The sequence below is a fragment of the Ascidiella aspersa genome, chromosome 2 (genome assembly GCF_963924565.1).
Source record: "Ascidiella aspersa chromosome 2, kaAscAspe10.2, whole genome shotgun sequence".
In the NCBI taxonomy this organism is placed as follows: Eukaryota; Metazoa; Chordata; class Ascidiacea; order Phlebobranchia; family Ascidiidae; genus Ascidiella; species Ascidiella aspersa.
This window is the reverse complement of record NC_139448.1, coordinates 20944551-20967031: the sequence shown is the minus strand read 5'-3', so window position 1 is coordinate 20967031 and position 22481 is coordinate 20944551. Positions and strand designations below refer to the sequence as shown.

Sequence of the window (22481 nt, the reverse complement as noted above, 5' to 3'; positions counted from 1 at the left end):
CCTACACATTTACGTCCATATAACACTTTCCTACAACGTTATAGGAAAGTCAGTAATAAACGTTCGCGTTTTACGTTTGTAATATTAATCGTTTTACAAACGGTAGTTAGAGTCTACACAATTACGTCCATACAACATTTCCGTACAACGTTATAGGAAAGTCAGTAATTAATGTTTGTGTTTTACGTTTTTAGAAACTTAGAATAATATTCATCGTTTTACAAACGGTAATAAGAGTCTACACAATTACGTCCATACGACATTTCCGTGTAACGTTATAGGAAAGTCAGAATTGACGTAATATATGTCGCTTTAAAACGATGCTGGGAGTCTACACTTTACGACAAAACAACGGTCCGGGAAAACGTTATTGGTAGTTGAACTAGTCCAATAAAAAACTTTTTCGCAACGGTAAATTGTTTGCTGGGAACCGAGTTGTTTCTGCGATTAGCCGAAGCCAACGTAGCAAAACCGGCGAAGTGCATAATCGAGGCAAAGAATGAGCTGAACAAACGATAGCGTTATAAAGATACGCGAAGCTGTTCGTCCTAAGACAAAGAAGGAAGTTCGATCGTTCATTGGGTTGACCGGCTACTACCGACATTTTATTCTGAACTGCTGCGCATCTATAGCCAAGGCTCTCACTGATCTAACAAAGAATGGGCTCCCGATGGAAGTGGTTTGGGGCCCTGAACAAGAAGAATCGTTCCATCAACTAAAGCAGGGGTTCTTAACCTTTTGTGTATGTTTTACCCCTTTAACAAAGATGAATATCAGATTTACCCCCCATTAGAGTTGTTGTCAAAAAATTCTAGTTTGGTCAATTTTTTTTATTTCAGACTGGACAGTTTTGTCTAAAAATCGCCAGTTTTTGCTCATCATAATTGGATGAGAATTTGCAAGGTGCCTTTTTAAAAGAATCGGTTTCCTGGTACTGTTTAAAAATGTTTCCACGCACGAGATATACTGAGGAACTTAAAGACCATTCTCAATAAAATATGTAAATCTAAAATTAAAATAATTTTTCTGGTACTTTCTCTTTTTTTGGGACACGCCATTTTTAAGATTACATTTTTTGTTACTTTTACAGACTATATTAATCAGTCAATGAGTTCTTTAAAGCCTTAATCATTGGACTAAAAAGATCAACAATAAATAACATGTAATCAGAATTTACATTGCGACTCCATTTTGGAGACAATTATAGGCAATGTTAAAACAAGTGCTAGAATGCAGCAGAACGGGCACTTACTTCGCCGGGGAATGTATTCATAATGACAAGTAAAAAATGTTTTTAGCAATAAGCCTTTTCGCCTGTTTGTGTTTCTAAGTAAATATGCTATTTAATTTGGCCTGTGGAATGCAACCTCAGAAAACGCAGATGTTTTACTAGAAATCAACAGCATTTGTTATGATGTTACAAATGAGGGACGATTTTAAACATCTCTGTCCACTGTCTACATTTGACACACTTGTACATGTAACTTGGTGTGGTTTAGAAAAAGTGCGACATTTGCTGCGCTAAATCAAAAAACACAAATTTTGTCAAATGTACGTTAACTGATATAGCAGGTCTTTAAGAGCTAAAAACAGCAATTTTTATACCTTATTGTAAAGAAAACTAAATACACAAATCGTACTAAAACATTACGAATATGGTGAGTTATGGCGACCCCATAACAATTTTAGGCGACCTCACTTGGGGTCGCGACCCACAGGTTGGAAACCACTGCCTTAATCTATGCCGTGACTGCCGAAGATCCTGATTTATTCAAACAGTAAATGACGTATTAATGAAGTAACTGAAAGATACGGATATTGTCAAGAAACTGAAAAAATGATCAATTAGCGAAGCATAACGTTATCGATACAAGGTGATAAAAAATCAATAGGGTACTAGGCTAGCTTCAAAAAAGCAGTTCTAGGAAACTATGCTACCAATACCTACAGCTGGCACTATTTTTTTGTATCGTTAGCTGATGTGGATATTTTGATTTATAGCTAATTTACCCCCTAAAGTGAGGAAATTTACCCCAGGTTAAGAAAGGCTGAACTAAAGGGACAAATGCGCCGAACAAAGATCTCACATGTATCCTGCTACAAGGCACACGGTCGCCAAGCAATTTAATCCGGCCCACGGATTATTTTCCTTAAAATAGGATTTTTCCAGGGACATATCTAGTCATGCCTTGCCGAAATCAATTATTATAGCCTGTTTTAAATACTAAAACGGAAATTGTTTTCGTGCTTCGCGCGAGTCTCTTCTGTCTCTCTCGTATGTTCCACGCAATTTTGGGCATCGTTACAGACAAATAGCGTACTATGCACTGTGATGACACTCTCAAATGAAAGTTTAACAAACTTAGCCTAATATATATATATATTTTTTGCGCTTCGGTCGAAAGTATTCCGCCTTTGAAATATGAATGAAATACCGATCGTTTTCTAAACTCTTAATATACCGATTTACATTTTGTCAACCTAATTTAATTAATGCCATGTTGTGTGTTTATCCTGATTTTTATAATCTTTTAAATATGGCCGATTGGTAACAATAAAGCCTTAAAAAGCAAAACAACATTGTAAGTATTTTTGTATTTCAATCTTAATTTTTGGGTCAACGCGCCCCACCACTTGATAAACACTAATATCAAGTAATGTACATATTTTTTATCTGCTCAATGCGTCACGTCCACCTCTAAATCTGAATTAAATTTTGCATTTTAAAACAAATATAGTCGCAAATTTTTCGCGTTTTGCGCGACGTGTGTGGCCTTCAATAAATTTAAATTTTGCCAAATTTTCGCCCAACGTAATAATAAGTTAGTTAGCTTATCTGTTTTATACTGTCAGAACATGACGTCATATTGCGTGTATTTGAGATCCATTTTTGACCCGCCCGCCACAACATTTTAAGCTTCTCATGAAACCCGCGGTTAAAAATAATTCCCCACCCTTGTTGTAGATCAGTGGTCGGCAAACTTTTTTTGTCGCGGCCCAAAGTAGTTTTTTCAGAGCTATTGTAGGCCCACTAAAACCACTACGAAGCAGTGTCGGATTCTGAATATTTGCTTTTTAGGTGATATATTACACGGCGCTTTTATGCCCAAAACTCTGCCATACCATATTCTAAAACATACTAACGAAGAATATACGCGCGAAGCGCGAAATTTTTTTTCAATTACACATAGTTAAAGTTGACAAAAAATATATTTCGACAGGCATATTGGGCACGTGAGTCTTTTCAAACTGAGCCAAATTAAAAATTCTATGCCACACCAACATTTACAATAAAGTGCAAGGAATGTAGGGCTATCACGCGGCCAACAACTACATGACAACAGTCAGCTACTAAAAAGTAACTCGCGGCCCACTAAAAATGGTTCTGCGGCCCACATTTGGGCCGCGGCCCACAGTTAGCCGACCACTGTTGTAGATGGTATTTTGCCCGCTATAGGCTACTGTTATCTTGTTTTCATTTATTCCATAACAGGGAACAGAATAGAGGGAAGGTCGCCCAAGGAGGAAATGTTTCTATTAAAGGATTGCCAAGAACATTTGCAGCGATCTAGTGTCGCTTATAAATTAACTTGTTCATGTGGTGTTTAGGCTACTATATTGGTGAAACCCGACGAAATATTTTAACGAGGGTCAAATAACATAGAGTGTATGAATAGTCAGAGGTTTGCAGACATCTTCTGCAGCAGTCAGACCAAAAGGTTGATTTTTGCAAGCGGAGGGGCTTCAGACGTGTTTAGATTGCTTTTTTGAACGTTGTCACAAACTTTTAGGACAGGTATTCTAAAATTGCTTTTCTGTGCTGGAAAACCTTAGACTGGTACCGCAAAAAAATGTAAAAATTTTACTATCTTGCCTCAAAAGTTTTATTGTTAAAAATCTTACACAGATTTCCTTTCTGTTCGAAAATTGGTAGACAAAGATGGCGTTGCATCTCGATACCACAGCCAAATTTTCAAACATCTATTTCAAATGGAAAGGGGAGAAAGACTACCGAGTCACTGGTTCCTGTGACCCACTGGCCCCACATCTCCCCTACATAATATATAGCATGGCTGATGAAAACCGATTTAGGCAAAGTAACTTGCAATAAAACATATATTACGTCGCAATCATCAATCCGGCGTTTCCCAGGTTAAATAGAATATTTACCATTTATTTGAACCAGGGAGTCGAACCGGAACCGAACCGGAACTTTATGAACCGGTTGTGGGTCAATTTTTTCCGAACCGTAACCGAACCTGAACCGGTTTTTATGAGATTTTAAGGAGCCGAACCGGAACTGAACCGAATAATTTGAAAAAACCTGAACCTTAACCGAACCCGAACCTGTAAACAAAAGCGGTTCGCTCCAGCATGACGTCACAACTTCTATTTTACAGAGTCAAGTTACGCCATGTTCGAAATTTTATGAAAAAAATATGAATATTGAATAAAAAAATCGTACATTTTTTTTTTAGATATTTCAATATTGAGTTGCTGTTTTTTTAATAAGTCGCGGAACTTAGATTAAATGACTTACAATGCAAAGATTATTCTCTACATTTATCGACCCACATTTTGAGATTCAACGCAAATTATATCGTATCTGAACCGGAACTTTATGAACCGGTTTTGTAATAACGATGTTCGAACCGGAGCTGAACCGGAACTTTTAAATTACTCCGAACCGAAACCGGAACTGAACCGGATTCCGAAAAAATCCTTGAACCCGAAGCGAACCTGAACCGGAAAAGTCAAACGGTTCGACTCCCTAATTTGAACTGGTTAAAAATTCATTTTACCACAATAATGACCACGTGGTACGAAGTCGACCTGAATCCAACGAAAAAAATCCCGTTGAAAAGTAAATTTACCGCTGCAATAAGCGTTCTATTTTGCAAAGTCAGTCCAAATTTCGCGTGGTATATACTCGGTTAGGGTTGCTGTAGGTTGTTTGTGTAGGTGTCCTAATGCCTCATGAAAGAATGGTAAGGAAAACGTTACAATAAGCGCAATATTTTGCGAAGCAAACTGCCAAAAAGCTATTAAACATAAAAGTAGAAATTTTGCCACATGAAAGGTGATTTTTACCAAGGCAATGTAGGCTACTTGACTTGATTTTTACGGTTACGCAAGGTATTGCCCTATAAATGTTTGGAAAAGTTTTACCCTTATTTACGTCAAGAGGTTTTGCGAGAAGTCGCACGCGGGCCCTTTGGATTTAACATGCAAACAAAGTACAATGCTGCGTGATGTTTTTGAAATGGTACGACTAAATGTTAAGTAACGAAACCCTGTAACATTTGTCAATTGAGAATAACTCTCAGACGTAAAACTTTATGTTGTAGAAGCAATTGTTTAGACCTGTCACCTGCTAGCGTGATATTTAAGCAAAACCGTATTCCCGGTGCGAAAATTGCGTCAAACGTGAGAAAAAAAAACATTGAAAATAAAAAAATGCTTACTGTTAAACTGCTGCGAAAAACGCAATATTTTGCGAACTCTGCAGTAGGCCTATTGCGTGGATAAACACATTGTAAGAAGCCATTAGGCTTTCGCCTCAATCACTGTCACAATATTGTTGGGAAGGTTTGTTGTACGATATCCGTGTAGGTTTTTCAAAGTATGTTTAAAAAAGTGAAAATTGCTAAACCTTGCACTAAACACCAAATTAGGCTGTGTCCAATGTCAGACAAACCCGAAACCCGTTGAAAAATATAAATTGCTTACTGTTCAAACTGCGACACCAAACGCGATATTTTGCAAATTCTGCCTAATTTTGGCATTGTTAAACGTAAGTATTTACTTGAAACGTTGGACACGTTCGTTAACACGTATTATAATATTTGATGTGCTTTTTACGTAATCCCGGTATAGGCCCTACCATACTTATTCGAACGTAAGTAAAATCTCGCTTGAAATATACCTAATTTGATTTTTTATGTCAACGCTTGCACTTGAAAAAAGGGTAATTGAGCTTGAAAAAAAGGTTTTGTGCGGTTACGTGAAGAGGTTTACATATTTCGAGCACGCGCCCGTGGTGAAGCGAGCACAAGACGGGGAGTCGCCGGTCCTGTTGTTAGTCGACGACGACGTTGCTCTGCCAGCGACCGACCGGGCGAACATGTTGCCACACACACACTCACAAACTTTCTCTTTTATAATTATTAGATGGTCACAGCGCGTTCGCTCCGTTACCTTAGTTGACCTATTTCAGACACTTTTTAGGTTATACGTTACATTTTCAATACTGTTTTAACCAAATGCAAAAATTATGGAAATTTACGGAGACAAATAATTAGAATCGAGTCACGCAGATAAGTCCAAAGCGCCTCTGCCTAGGGCCTCAACGTTCAGGGGCCTCGAAATTTGGTTTCGAAGTTGACAAAACTTGACAAGTTTAAACCCTACCTAAAGTATATATATAGCCTATATATATTCAAGAGTAGAAAATTCTATACACAACTGATTTCAACCACGTTGTAAAGTTGTAAACAGTCATTATTACGTCGTTTGCATCTTTAATAAAGGGGGCGCAGTGCTAGGTCGTTTTCATAGGGTTAGCAAAGTTCTAGCCTACTTGTGACGAATTGTACAGTTCACTTGTAAACTTTCTAAGCGAAATTAGAGATGGGTTTGACGAGTTTGATCAGGAAGCAAAAGAAACCTTGCCAAATATTAAATACAGAGCTGTCACTAGGAGACAAAGAAATGCACCTGATGACGCTTAAGTGAACTTTTCTGCAAAGGAAATATTTAAAATAAATTCCTTTGTCCCTATGCTCGACGCACTTGAAGCCAATTTAAGAAGAAGAGCTAATGGGTTCAGTGACATATATTGCACAAATGTTCCTCTTTCTTGCTAATCTAAAAGCAACTAAGGTAGAAATTGTACAAGGCGTAGAACTTTTAAAGGAAGCGTATCCGTAAGATGTTGACCCGAAACTTACTGATGAGCTTCTACAATTTGTACGTGAGACAAACACAAAACCAAGGGCTTACCGGTACAGAAGAGCAATCTATTTCTTTGTATCATGGAGACAAGAAAAAAACATAAACACTGTCTTTCCTAATGTGGAAGCAATATTAAGACTGTTTTTAAGAATAGCCTAATGGTCACTAACTGCTTAGGAGAGAGATTTTTCTCAAGGCACAAAAGCAACAAAAAATAACCGAGATGGACACTGTGCATTGAGAGTGACAAACTTAAACAGATAAATTTTGATGAACTTTTGTATGATTTTGCTTTGACGAAAGCTAGAAAAAAATTGTAGCCTAGTCTTACTCTATTTGATGGCTGTAAGCCTGCAACTATTTCTTATTGATCCTCATAAATAAACTTTACAAATATTGTAACGGTTGTTTGATTAAATAAATTAAAATTAAAAGCAAAACTGCCTTAACTAAATTTTTATTATTTATTTAAAAATTTGCACCCTTGAATGTGGAAAATTAAAAGAACGAAAAGTTTAATCCGGTCATATTTTTAACATTAAGCAATGACATGTGATGTTGTTTAGAGAGAAATTCTGAGCAAATAGGGAGGGGTGCGCCTCACAAATGGAATAGCCTAGGGCCTCTCATGGTCTTAATCCGGCCCTGCCTAACGCATTTCGATCACCGGGTAAAGCATAAAAAACACATCACATGATTAGTGACGTAGAGCAAACGTGTGTATATTTCAACAGGTGAGACATGACCACCGTGCTATCTGAACACCACTAAATCGAAACTAAACAAACTGTCATAGCATTTCAAAGTGCATACTGTCAGGTCGCTTATAGATTTATTGTACATTCACATAATTTAGCATAGCTCGCTTTCAATAAAAGACAGCGCAGTAAAAACGGGTCTCGCAAGTAAGGCATGCATCTGTTGACTGTAGTGTTTTATCCAACAGCAGCGTGACACTATATATAGCACAAGAGCGACTGCGATGGAGATTAGCTGAGTCGAATGTCGGCTAGATTTGCCAGAACGGCCACGAAAGGAAATAAGTATCTAGGTGAAATATTTAACACTTTACCAGGCGAACACGCTATAATTACAAGCACAAACAGACATGCGTCGTTTCTCTACATCATTTCCCTCGTCCCTGGAAAACGAAAAAGGTCTCGAGCAGTTCGTTGGGCCGCGCTTCTTTAAAATCTTCCCAGGATCCGATCACGAGTCGACCAGCAACCGCAAAACATCGGACATTTGTGCAATATCGATCCAGCACGTATTGGAAATCGTGGTGTTCAATAGAGCGAAAAATGTTCATGAATTCCTTGTCTAGGCGGCAAACGGACAATACCAGGGGTAGCTGATTGTACGACACGATGCAAGTCTGAAATGGTACTTAAAAGGCACAATAAACAACAATGCAAAACACTTTTGAATAGCCTATAATGCAGAAAATTATCGTCTTAAAGCGCAGTTCGAATTCCAAATCGCAAAACTGTGGTTAGTGCTTTTTTGCTCTAGAATACCAATTAAAAGGTGGTAAGGTGCTAATCTCAGAAACGCGAAAACAAATTACATCGCCTAGTCCACATTAGATGGGTTCCCTAAAGCAGACATAATAACCTTGGCGCAAAAGGTTATTCTAGAAAGTTACTCTCTGCATGCTAGTAACTTCATGTGGGCTATATGACGGTTATCTCACACCGTTTGAAAGGTAAATGAGGCATAAAAGGCCTTAGCAATCATGGGTTTATAATACCCAGAGCATTTTCGCTTGCAGTCACAAATGAGATAAATCTCGCGTTATGTTGGGAATTGGCAACAAGGTTTGGCCTTCTGCTCTGTTTTCCTTCTTATAAATCATAACGGTTAAGTGACGCAGGAATTTCAGACAAAGTGATCAGGTTATTTTGGGTGAGATATAAAACATCAATCACCATAACACGTGATCAGAGACAATAGCCGCAGTGGCTTTGACACTTTAGAAGTAACCACTTCTGTAAGTGCTGGTTGAGATAGAATCTATCCGTTTATTGGTTTTGAGATTAGATATCACGAGAAGTGTCCAACCTCGATCGTAATATTTTCACCTAGAAACTTTACCAAAAAGGCCATAATTTTGCAACAATAACTATAACAGTCTTGCGTAACTAACAGTTTAAAGCATCAAACGATTTTTCTCTGCATTACATCTAATCAAACATCAAATTAACAAGCAATAACACTGGCAAAAACTTGTCAACAAACGTTTCAACAAATCATAACTGATCGGCGTAATTTAAAAAAATACTTACAAACGAGAAAACTGCGCTAGCAAACCAAATTAATTCATACTTTCTGAGCAACCTGACAGTATGCATAAAATTTTATTCAGAAGGATTTATTTGCATGTTCATATCACGTCGGGGTCACCAATGTATATTTCAACAGGTGAGACATGACCACCGTGCTATCTGAACTCCACTGAATCGAAACTAAACAAACTGTCATAGCATTTCAAAGTGCATACTGTGGTCGCTTATAGATTTATTGTACATTCACATAATTTAGCATAGCTCGATTTCAATAAAAGAGCTTACAGCGCAGTAAAAACGGGTCTCGCAAGTAAGGCATGCATCTGTTGACTGTAGTGTTTTATCCAACAGCAGCGTGACACTATATATAGCACAAGAGCGACTGCGATGGAGATTAGCTGAGTCGAATGTCGGCTAGATTTGCCAGAACGGCCACGAAAGGAAATGAGTATCTAGGTGAAATATTTAACACTTTACCAGGCGAACGCGCTATAATTACAAGTACAAACAGACATGCGTCGTTTCTCTACACGTGTTATGTTATGGCATTTGAAAAACTATTTTCGCATTATTTATACCCATGACGAAGATCTTACGCTATCCGTAACATAACTTTTTGGTTATGTTCATTTTTAATAATATGGGTGTATAGCACACGGCTAGCAAACCAACACGGACATGTTACAACCAGGGAGTCGAATCGTTTGACTTTTCCGGTTCAGGTTCGGTTCGGGTTCAAGGATTTTTTCGAAACACGGTTCATTTCCGGTTTCGGAGCAATTTAAACGTTCCGGTTCAGCTCCGGTTCGACCATCGTTATTTCAAAACCGATTCATAAAGTTCCGGTTCGAATATAAACATAAGTTGCGTTAAACCAAAAAATGTGGGTCAACAAATGTAGAGAATATTCTTTGAATGGTAAGTCATTCAATCAAAGTTATGTGACGTATTAAAAAAATAGCTACTCATTATTGAAATATCGAAAAAAAATTTAAAAAACAACGTTTCTTTAATCAACATTCAAATTTGTTCAAAAAATTTTAAACATGGCATAACTTGTGTCTTTAAAATACAAGTTGTTGCGTCATGCTGGAGTGAATTGCTTTTGTTAACAGGTTCGGTTAAGGTTCATCAAATTATTCGGTTCAGCTCCTTACAGTCGTTCAAAGAACGGTTCAGGTTCGGAAAAAATTGACCCAAAACCGGTTCATAAAGTTCCGGTTCGACTCGCTGGTTACAACGTTGTTTAACCCGACAAAATTCAGGTCGGCTAGACTTTGTAAATTATCGTGGTTATTGTAGGTGTAATTAATTTACATCGCCGTTCCAACTACGATATACTAGTCGTTTTATCAATACTGTATTTAACCTGGACAAAGCGGGTATTTTTCATCTATTAGCTAATATTAGGTCTAGTTTACCTATTTTAAAAGTTTAACGTTTTATTTTGTTATCCCTTGACTTGGTCTTATAATCTGTTAACGTCACTTCTTTCCAGATAGTTTTGGTAAATTTCATAAAGCACACATTCTGATTTTTATGCTTTTACATACTTAATGGTAGTCACTTTCGAAAAAAAAGTTAGTTATATCAAGCAAACTTATATGTTTTGAAACAGTAGGTCAAAATTTTGACACTAGCCAATTCGTTTAATATTAAGAAGTAATATTTTTGAATTGGGTCAGCGCTTTTCAAAGAACTTATGGCAACCATATCTTAACATTACTGGAGTTGTGACGTTACGGTATGACGTTACATCTGATATCAAATCTAAAATGTGTTATGTCGCCGAACGTAAACATTTGCACAAAATATTTATTGTTAAATTCTGCCTATAAGCACAACAAAAAAACATAAGTGGCTGGCGTTAGTTTGCCCCACAATATAGCACTTCAATAAAAAAAATACTGACATAACATGGAACTAATCGATACTAAAATTACATTGGGTTAACACATTTACCAGAAAAAAAATTGAATTAGGAGGTTAGTGATGCCAAAGGAAATTGATGTGTTTTTTCTTTCAGATCTATTTGTTTCTTTGTTGAATTTATACGACACTTTTCTCAAAGCTTTTTATGTTAATTAAAAGTAAATTCTCTTTGACTGTTACCCCTTTAAGGCTTTAACCACAGCTACCTAGCTGTTGCTTATATTGTGTTGAGGTATTTTTTGATTGTAAAATATTCATGTTTTAAACATTTACACCTCGAAAATCATTACATAAAACATAGCAACTAGTTGTTGGCAGGTTTAAAATTGTTCCTGTGCATCCAGGAACCCAAGAAGCAGGTGTATAAACGTATTTGGATTCCAATTGTTCTTAGGAGCTTGAAACCTGCTGGCCGTACAGCAGGGTACAGTTGGAAAATCATTACATAAAACAAAGCAACTACTTGTTTGGTGGGTTTAAAATTGTTCCTGTACATCCAGGAACCCAAGAAGCAGGTGTATAAACGTATTTAGATTCAGAATGTTCTTTTTGAGCTTGAATCTGCTGGCCGTACAACAGGTACTTAAATGATTCATAAACCATCCATGATATTGCTGTTGAGGGCATTTGGTAACAAATTCTGGCAGTGACACCACGAAAAAAAGTCCTAATACCATCTGTTCTGTAAACGATCTCCACAGCTTGGCGAATGCCTCGTATAGTATTATTTTGTTTTGATTCTTGCGTATTCAAAAGAGTACGGCAAACATCCAAAGGATTAGTGGTAAATGCTGCCGCGCCGCCAGCTGCTGCACCACTCAAAACATGACTGATAGGGTTATAAGTCCTTGTTGGGTTTAACTTTTCTTGGGTGAATTCATATATCATGAAGTGCACAATCTGGAATGGAAGATTCATTGAGAGCTGAGTAGGAAAACTGCGGTAGAACGCACGTATCCCTTCAGTGTGATAAGTATGCAAAAGACAACTACGGCATGTTGTATAGGATGAGCTGTACATCTGCATTCGTTGCTTTATTACTGCAAAAAAGTTTTGTTTATTGATTGCTGTATTAAATTTGAGAATTTTATCACCCTAGTAGGCCTAGTATGCAAAGTATTACTATAATGGTGTATAAGCTCTTAGTTGTACAGAAGATTTATGATATGCAACATCTTCATGCGGATATACTTTAAAATAGACTTTTAGATAAATATGTGATGTAGATCAATGTTCCAAACCAGGTACAATAGGCCCATGTTGGTTTCCATACGTCCCGTTTTAGCCGGGACAATCCCGATTTTCAGGGCCGATTTGTCGACATAAATGTTCCGCTATTTTAGTTTAGTTTTAGAGATGAACAAAGCTACGTCATAACGGAAAGTCTTAAACAAGTAACCTTAGGAAACCAGAGGTTGTCGTTCCATGTAGTGCATACATATGCAACTGAAATCTGAGGTTAAATACATACATGGAGATGGCGGCATTGTTTTATAAAAAATGCACATGGGTGGTAATTTTTTTGTTCGTCTTCTTAATTCGTCGCAAACAATCGCAATAAATTCAGTCTTATTTTTAGTTGGATATCGTGCTTCTTAAGTTACTTGTTTTGTGGCGTCACGCTATGGCGTATTGACATCATCCCAAAATGACCACGAAAAATGCTGGATCGGTTCTGCTGAGAAGCCTTATGCTTGTGACATAAATCTATTCATTGTTGAATGGTTGGTTTCGCCTTCATGGCCATATGATATGCATGGCAGTGACAGTATTAAAAAAAAAACACTCACAACTTAAAAAAAGTATAGCATTTAAACAACCTAAAATTGGATCGTCCGTTGCTTTTTTAATATCGTTCTTAGTCAAAACAGTACACATACCATGGTAAACAAATAACCAAATATAAATAAAAAACAGCTTGTTGGAGCGTTCAGTGTCATTCACCCTGAAGAAGGCGACTTGCATAGGTTGCCGAAATGTTGGTAAAGGATTACAATTACCAGAGGAGCTGTTTTTTTATTTATATTACTATGCCTGGTAGCAACAGTTAATAAACATTACCAAATAGTTAAAAAAAATGGGAACACGCAGCTCGAAATTTCATCATGTAATATCCTTGGAATTTAACAAGATATCGATCAAAAATTTTTACACATTACTCAAAGCAACTTAACTTAGTCAGCAATCAGAATTATTTAAAAAAAATTATATTCATATTGTTGAATATTAATATTCAGTCATATTCGGCCTTAAAATCTAAAAGTGCATATAGTGACTCACATACGGTGATACTTAAGTCTACTAGCAAAAATAGCCATGACCCAAACGCCAGTTATTAGGAAATAGGTTAATTTAAAACAGCATACTTTACGTTTGCAAAAACAATTGCCACATAATTTTAGGAAAAAAAACACATTTTTTGATTTTTATATGCAAATCAACTTTAAGTTAAAGATACAAACACTTGTCACATCCCTGAATATTACAGATAAATAAGTTTATAATGATTTTTTAACTTTAAATTACAAGATTGCTTGGCCAAACATTACCAAACGTTGGCAAAATACAAATAGATTACGCCGGATTTCCAAGGTCAGCAGATGCAAATATTTAAAGAAAATTCTCAGACATTGAGGTCTATATTAATAAATATAAGATGCTCAACACTAGGAATATCATGTAATATAGGGAAGTAGCAGATACCTGCTGCTCAGTGCTAAAAACTGTGCTCATCCAATGTTCGAGTGGAACCAGTGCTAATCGTGTGTCAAATTAGTTTATAGAAACTTCAGCTATGATTTTCGAATCAACACAGCCACCCTACCTTGAAAGATAGCTTTATAACAGAGTAATATGTTAACAACTGCAACTGTAGGAGGCAATTTTTTAATGGTGAAGCAAGTCCGGCCAAATAACCTTAAAAAAGAGAGGTCATTTGGTTTCAGGCAGGATTGTGATGCTTTTCGTGTAAAGTATCATTGGCAATAAGTATCAGAATAAAATGACATGTTTTCCATACGCCTGTTCAAAACTGGTGTAACCTAATTTGTGGAAAAACTTTTGTAATTTTTTGTCTCTTTTATAATAAAAGGAATATACTTGATCTACGCATAAAATTTGTTCAAAAAACGTAAGATAAAAATGAGCCTGGAAGGTATAAAGCATTGATGTATCACAATTAACTTGAATAATAAAACATACCATCAGCTGGATTCATAACAATGTCATGGAAAAAAGTTGCAATTGCACCAGCAGTTCCTAAAAATAAAAATTAATGTTAGTTACTAGAAACACATATGCAGTAAAATAGAACAATGAAATTGTACACAAGTCTGCACCAAATTTGCTGAATAAAAAATATCCAAAAATGACCTCAGATGTCTTTATTACGTTAATTTTTTTACAAACTGCAATTCAAAATTTTGACACTAAGAACAAAAAAGTAGCATGAAGCATTATCCATGTTCACCAATATTTTATTATGAAAATAGACTTGTGTGTAAATGTGATTTAAAGTTACTAGCAACACATATGTATCTAGATGTCAAACTGAAATTAACATTATTTTAAAAAAAAATGTTTTTCTTTTTGACTTTCGAAAATGTTCTTATGCACATCCCATTCCTCCAATATTTTCTCATTTCTTATTCACCTGGCATGTAGCAAATAAGGGCTGGAGTAGTTAGGTATATTACTGCATATATTGTAAGAACTTAAGCAATATAATATATTATAACGTATATACATGATTGTATATGGATAAAAAAGAAAAAGCCAATGTTGCAGCTAAAAGGAAAATATACAATTGAAAGTGATTATCCTAAAAGCTAAAAAAGGATGCTATTTGTATTGAGGCATAGATTATGTTAAAATCCTGAAGGGGCATACATAGAAATCCCAAAAGGGGGACCCAAATTTTCAACTAAGGAAATTCCCCTATTTTTCCAAAATAACGTCATAAAATAGTGATGGGTATGACATCATAAATATACGCCAAGGAAAAGGGAACCTTAAGACGCAAAGCAAACATAAGTGCATGAGTTGACTCGGGCAAGGTGCCATGCTGCATAACCGATTAGTGTGCAATTGTTAACTTCAGGCAGCATTTTTAAAACTTGTAAGACCTTCTTTAAGAGTATCTGCTTCAATTAAAAAATGCCATTGCGTCAGATATTTGCGCCAGACAGCGAACAGCGAGAAACATTAGCTGCACCTAACTTGACATTTTTAGAGAGAAAAAATGAAGGTATGACTTAGCGTTGTCAATTTTCCTTGAATACACAATTGCTAATCAGCCAACCTGAAGGAATAATAAAAAAATAAAAATTATCCTGCATTACCAGTCGACAATGGTACAAACAAGATACGAAAAGCAGCATTTTACTGTGGTTTCGCATTAGCATAAGAGGTGTAACCCAACTACAGTAAAAACTTTGTTGTATCAGACAGTGAGTTAAAACCTGTCAAAAACAAACAAAAACGATAATATCACTTTGAAAAAGGGGGTCCAAACCCCAAAAACCCAAGCCCTGGATGGTGGATGCGCCACAGGCACAGCACTCCTGTGCAGTGTGCAGGACCAGATATCACACCTAATATGTTGTTGGAATTACTTGGTATTTTTTGTATATGCAGTAATATTTTGTGCTTTTTATACACACAATTAAATAAATAAAACCAATTGCTACTAACCATTGGCTAAACTAGAATTTTTCCACTTTTTTCCGTTAATCTTTAATGTAAGGTTATGCTTTGTTTTTTCATAGCAGGCAAAGTACATAGCATGTGCAGGTCCTGCACCTATTAGCATTGCACTTAGTCCTCGTACAAGCCTTCTTGAACCTTCTTGCTTGGTGATTGTTGTAAAAGCATCAAGTAAACCTTTGTAATAAACTGAGCGTACACTTTGCATTTGTGTCTGAAAAAGTAAAATACTCAATTTAACAAGCATTGGGTAAAATATACATCTAATGTAAATTAAAACACTACTACAATTAAATACATCAAGAAGTAGTTGACTGGCACTGCAATATCTTTGCAGAAGCAATATAAGGCAACATGGCCCCTTGAGCATGGTGTAATTTAAGGATTTCCTCATTTTTTACATGTTTTATTGCAGTTTGCAATGCAAAATTCCAGGTGAAGGCTGTCAGTTGTCGGGTATCTCTGTTCTTTATCAATTGACAGTGCTGTGTTTAGTGACAATAGGATATATTTCAATATTTTGATGTGCAGTATTATTTATGTATAGTAACTTGGGGTAAAAAATTTTTTTGCGAAAGTTGGGGTAAAAAAAAAAACAATGTCATCACACCTAAGTAAATATAATTTTTTTTTCTTTTTCAGGTAAAAAATACATTCTTGGTCTAACCAATAAGCCCTCAACCATTTTATTTTTTTTTCTTTGAGTAAAGTTATGCTGGTTTAAACAACAGTTGTTAAATTTGTATGTTAAAAAGGTTTTAAGACCATTAAAAACATTTGTGTAATTCCTATACAACCAAGTTTGTGGCAATGGCCTTTATTCTGTGTTGTGTCATAACATTGATCTATTAAACAAAAAATACCTTACTTTCCTAGCTGTTTTAGTTTTTTATATATATTTTTTTTTACCCCGATTGATTCTATATGTTACTTTTGCAACTTAACGCAATTAAGGAAATTGCGAATTCCACACCAGACATTACACATTAGCCGCTCGCCCAATAACGCTTGATTGACACTTAATTATTAGACGTACGTTATCGCCAGACGCTGTAATTGGTCGCCCGAAAAAATGCTGACACTGCACTACCAGGTTACATTTAAAGCAAGCACTGTAAATTGGTCGCCATGGCGACAGGCCAACTTACCACACGCGTTTGTACAATTAGGCGCAACAATCAGCGGTAAAACATTAAATTATATCGGTTCCAATTACCCGAAATAAACGGTTGAATTGGATTCGAATCCAAGGATTCGATATTCTACTTTGAACATCCCTAGCCAAAACAGTTACCAAATCGCCAGCTTTCTGCCATACCTGTGGCAAAAGTCACATACGTCGTCAAAACACACTTGCTTTTGACAAAATACGCTAAGGGGTTACTCAAGGTCGACTTTAGGCCAATTTTTAGTGAGGTTAAAGTATTGGATATGAAATGCTGACAATAGTAACTTTGTATTCTTTGCAGTACATTATTTGACTGCATAACATTTCATGTTTAGAACTGACACACAACAATGTTTTATATAACGGGACTGAATTGCTAAAGTGTATTTGTTGGATTGTACTTACTGTACGGATAAAATATAAGGTTTTGGCAACAACCTGGTATTTGTTTTATGTTTTGTTTTTCATACAGTTATGCATTATATACAGTTTCCACAACCGCAGTAGTTTAGAATGTTCGACATGTCAAAGACTATTTTTATTACAATATATAAACACAAGTTCGCAAATGTTGTGGAAATAATTGCTGTCACTTTAGGATATATTAAGATTAACCCTCCACTACCCAACCAAAAAGAAGTTAAATAATTGATAAAAAATACACCAGGTTTTGATATTCTGGATTCGTTATTCTAGATTTGAAAACTAATTCTAAATTCCCTGGGATTCTACTTTGAACATCCCTACCTCTAACTATGAGATCACTATTTTTCTTGTTAATTGCCTTTTTACCTAAACATGGCAATTCTGTAACTAAATTATTTTAAATAATTTTTTAAAACAATTTTTAATTGCAATATACATACTTTAGACATACATCAAAACCTATTAGTCTAGAATACTTTGAGATTCCAATTAAAACATCCCTTGTGATCACTCAACAATAAGTTGCTTATAAAATTGACTTTCAGCCACCTTTGACAAATATATTATAAACAAAAAAAAATATATGAACATATTTATAAAATACATAGTTGGTTTCAAAGCTTTTTAAAGGGTAAAATCATAGTTGACCAGTGATTAACCAAACTTCTGTTGATTCCATGCAGAACAATCACCCAACTAGCAAATCCAATAAACCTTTATCGAGTCGACAGGGTACATAGCAGCATGTTCCAGAATTCCAGCTGCTGCACCGGCAAGCATATGTGTAGACATTGGCCACTCCTTTGGCAACGAGTCATATTCATCATTGTCCATATTAGTAAAGTTTTTGATTAGGGGTTCCTTTAGAACTGACATCCAACCTAGTCGGAAATCTTCTTTATGGGCAATTCCCTTGTTGTGTTACAAAAATGTTGTTTATACAGTTTATTCTGAAATATATAACCAAGTTTAGTCTACAGAATGTAAGAATTTAAAAAATGAAATTGGTGCCAAAAGAAAGTGTGAAGGTTTTTCACTTACTGTTATAGAAAGTTAAATAAGGGGTATTATTTAAAAAGACATCTGTTTTTTCATGCAGCAAACCAATTTTATATTTGTTGTTAGATGAACACTCTAAACAACATCATTCACATTTAACTTGAGTTAGGAAGCTTTATAAACACTTTTGGTAAAATACATGTAGTTTGATTTGTTAAAAAATGCATTTTTCAGGCAGTTGAATATTGCTCAATAAGTAATTCATATAATATACATAATTAAATAATTGAACTTGATACCCTACATTTTGTTTAGTCTGTGAATAAAACAACATACTACACTTACTTAACAACAAAACCTACTGGAACACTTATTTTTTAATGCATTGGACATTGTGGTGCATTGCACTTTCATAAAAAGTTTTAAATTTATGCAACAATAAAAAACTACTGTGCTTGTTGTTGCTAAGTGTCTAACACATGGGTGTAACTCAATCATGACGGTGTGCCAATTTTTTATCTTACAACTTCTTTCTGTGCCAAAGTTTTCATAATCAAATTCTAATATTAAAAACGCTTTTTTACAAAAAATATAAACGTTTATTTACACATGAAACACATTTCTTCATTTATTCAATTAAACCATTCATTAATTGACCTTTTTTGCAAATGTTTGTTTTCAGCTGAACTGAAAATTGTGCATTACTGCATCTAAGCATCCTCGGTGAGCTGACTTTTTTGCAGCTCATTCATAGCATGTTTTAAAATTGTTCACTAAAAAAACATTTGTAAGGCACATAGGAAAAAATAAACTTTTTATTAGTATTCTGTGCATTGCAACCTTAACTATTGGATGAAACACCCTCATAACTTGTCACCAATATCAACCTGATTTGTGCTTTTATATCACAAAGTGCTTAATATTTACATTAAGTTCACAAACATGCTGATAACTAATAATCACTTTAACCTCATTAAAAAACGGGGTATTAAAATCCAAATATGGTTTATATTGGGTTACTTGAACTGTTTAAGTTTTATAACTATAACTGTGGTGAAACATGTACTGTGCTTGCAAAATATTGTCTTATATGTGTCAGTGTTCTTTTAAGCGACAAAGTGCTCAATCGCTATCAAAAAAATAATTGAGGTAGAAGCTTCTTCTTACCAGTGGTTTATTCAGAGGGGGGTTTTTGGGGGTTCCGACCCCCCTTTTTGTAAGTGACATTATCGTTTTTGTTCTTTTTGTCAGGGTTTAACTCACCGTCCAAAGCTACGTGTTTTTTTAATGTAATTGGGTCCAGCATTGAAAGCTAATTGCAAAACCAAAATCAAACACAAAACAACGTTTTTTGTCTTTTATTCGGTCGACCGTAAACACAGGATATTTTTTCTCTTTTGCATTTTATTATTCGTTCGGGTTGGCTGATCAGTGATCAGCAAGTGTGTGTTCGACAATCAACAATATTAAATTAAACGGTCTCCGCCTTTTCTCGCTTAAAACATCAATTTAGGGCTTAGATGGTGCTGATGTTTCTCGCTGTTTTCTGTCCGCGTTAGTATCAGATATTGGTGTAAGACAGGGGTCGGCAAAGTACGGCCTGCGGGCCGGATTGGTTTAGTATTGCAGGTGGCGGAAAGACGTGCTTGTAATTTAACGGAGCCCCATACAGGATGTACCAAAATCAATCACATGTATTTCACGTTCTTGTTTTCAGTTTTCTTCAGAAGTTTACGATTACACACTTTGACGACGCATGTGTTTGCTTTGCGTCTAAAGGTAGGCTTTTGCTGGACCTTAATTCGCTGTTTCTGATGATTTTTTTGTAACTCATGACGTCATTACCATCGATATTTTTTGACGTCATATCCGTCACTATATTTTATGATGCCATCAATAGGGATGTTCAAAGTAGAATCCCAAGGTATTCTAGAATAATAGGTTTCGAATCTAGAATAACGAATCCAGAATAGCGAATCCTAGTATATTTTTATTAAATTATTTAACCTCGATTTTGTTTGGGGAAGGGATTAATCTTAATCTACTCTACAGGGCCCACAATCACAGCAATAAATCGCCCAAACAATTTTCTAACATGTGTACATTATAATAAAAAAACTCTCTCATATGTTTAACATTCTTAACAACTGTCATCTGAAGTCGTTCTGTAAACTGTAATATGTCAACTGTCCAGGTTGTGTCCAAAACTTATATTTTTGCCAATAGTGAGAAAATGCAACACTGCACACAGAAGTCTTAAGCAATTCGGTCCTGATTTTGAAAGCATTGTTAAGTCTTATTGCTTCTTTTTTGACTAACATGATCTGTTATGCAGTCAAATGATGTACTGCAAAGAATACAAAGTTATTATTGACAAAACGAATTCTTGACAATTACGTTGTGCATAACTGCATAACTTCCCTGAATATTGGCCTAAAGTTGACCTTAAGTAACCCCATAGTGCATTTTGTGGACGGCCAGCTCGTTTTGCAACGCTATGTTACTTTTGCAACTTACGCATTTAGGGAAATTGCGAACTCCACACCGGACATTACACGTTAGCCGCTCGCCCAATAACGCTTGATTGACACTTAATTATTAGACGAACGTTATCGCGAGACGCGGTAATTGGTCGCCCGAAAAAACGCTGACACTGCACTACGAGGTTACATTTAAAGCAAGTACTATAAATTGGTCGCCGCGGCGACAGGCCAACTTACCACACGCGTTTGTGCAATTAGGCGCAATAATCCGCGGTAAAACATTAAATTATATCGGTTCCAATTACCCGAAATAAACGGCAGAAAAAAAGAAAATAGAAAATAAAGAAATAAACGGCCATCTGGATTCGAATCCAAGGATTCGATATTCTACGTTGAGCATCCCTAGCCAACAACATGAAAAAACGGGGAATTCCCTAAGTTTAAAATTTAGGACCCCTTTTTCGATTACTGCATACGCCCCTGTCTTTTACAAAACCCTAAAAAAAATTTGTAATAATTGCTATTATGTCACCAAACGCTATGTCATAACCAATCTCTCTGTAAAATAGTAAATAAAAAAAAATATTAGAATATTAATATTCTGAATTATTATTTTAAATTAAAACTTTAAACATTCCTAGACAAGTTAATTAGTAATACCCAAAATGTACCAGGCAAACTTTGGCTCAATTCATTTCATGCAGCTTTATTGGGATATTTTTGGGACTTCTCGCCTCTAAGTTTTCAGTTCGAACTTTTATCAATATTTATGTTTAGGCAAACTCCTTTACTTGTCTACAATCTACAGTTGTGGGAAGAATTCATGGAATTAGTTTGGGCAAGGCTGGGCTAACCATCGAAATTGTCCCAATTAAATATATCCTTTTGTTTTGCCTAATATTGTTTTCCTGTATTGTTTTTGGCTTTTTTAGTACAATCGTAAGACAAGGCCTCTTATAGCACTCATGAATCAGACAGGGTAGTTATATTATATATATATATATATGTTTAAACTTCAAAAAGTATGACTTTAACACTAGCATTGCTAGTCTACTGGGGGTTTACCTAACTCACAAAACTTGTGGCATATATTTTATGAAAAATAATTTTGACATGCAAACGCATCCAAAAAAGTCGCTCAAACAGGCAAAACTTCTGCTGCACTAAGGGTTTCTAGTATGGTACTACATTTTTAGCCGTTGAAATTTTAGAAAAACGGTATAATAACGTTCAAGTTATAGCGTGAACATCTTCCTTGCATTATATTCAAAGTCTCCAATCTGGATATTAAGTGTGCACACAAATTGCTTCAAAAATCTTGGGAGGTGCACTGGTGATAGTATTAAGATTGGTGAAAAAAGGTTGACTTATGGTGGGATTCGGAAATTCAGGTGACCTTTATAGCACACCTATCATATACACACGAAACAAACCAGAGTATTTGGAAATGCACAGCAATATATTAGGAGAAAATTGCCATGAAATGCAGACTGGGCTAAAAATGCAACTGCGGGAGATAGCTCCTTCCAC

The 22481-nt window shown here is 35.7% G+C and overlaps 1 protein-coding gene across 2 annotated transcripts; it reads right to left on the bottom strand.

Moving 5' to 3' along the window:
- Positions 1-11034: 11034 nt before the first annotated feature.
- Positions 11035-18415, bottom strand: LOC146164293 (mitoferrin-1-like). 2 transcript variants are annotated; one of them, XM_083381858.1, is made up of 4 exons: positions 18184-18415; positions 15864-16089; positions 14373-14429; positions 11035-12211 (listed from the first exon to the last, which is right to left on the bottom strand). In XM_083381858.1, exons 1-4 carry the CDS (start codon positions 18343-18345, stop codon positions 11631-11633), a joined length of 1026 nt encoding a protein of 341 aa, XP_083237984.1. In that variant the 5' UTR covers positions 18346-18415; the 3' UTR covers positions 11035-11630. The 2 variants fall into 2 exon arrangements, with proteins under 2 accessions (XP_083237984.1, XP_083237983.1); XM_083381857.1 differs by lacking the exon at positions 18184-18415 and having other exon boundaries at positions 15864-16474.
- Positions 18416-22481: the final 4066 nt, after the last annotated feature.

Excerpts from the sequence above, each read along its gene's own strand:
- LOC146164293 (XM_083381857.1), bottom strand. The coding sequence starts at position 16,269 with ATGAGGAAATCCTTAAATTACACCATGCTCAAGGGGCCATGTTGCCTT. Across the intron at positions 14,430-15,863 it reads AAATTCTAGTTTAGCCAATG|GAACTGCTGGTGCAATTGCA; the intron begins GTTAGTAGCAAT and ends TTTTATTTTTAG. Across the intron at positions 12,212-14,372 it reads TGTTATGAATCCAGCTGATG|TAATAAAGCAACGAATGCAG; the intron begins GTATGTTTTATT and ends ACTTTTTTGCAG.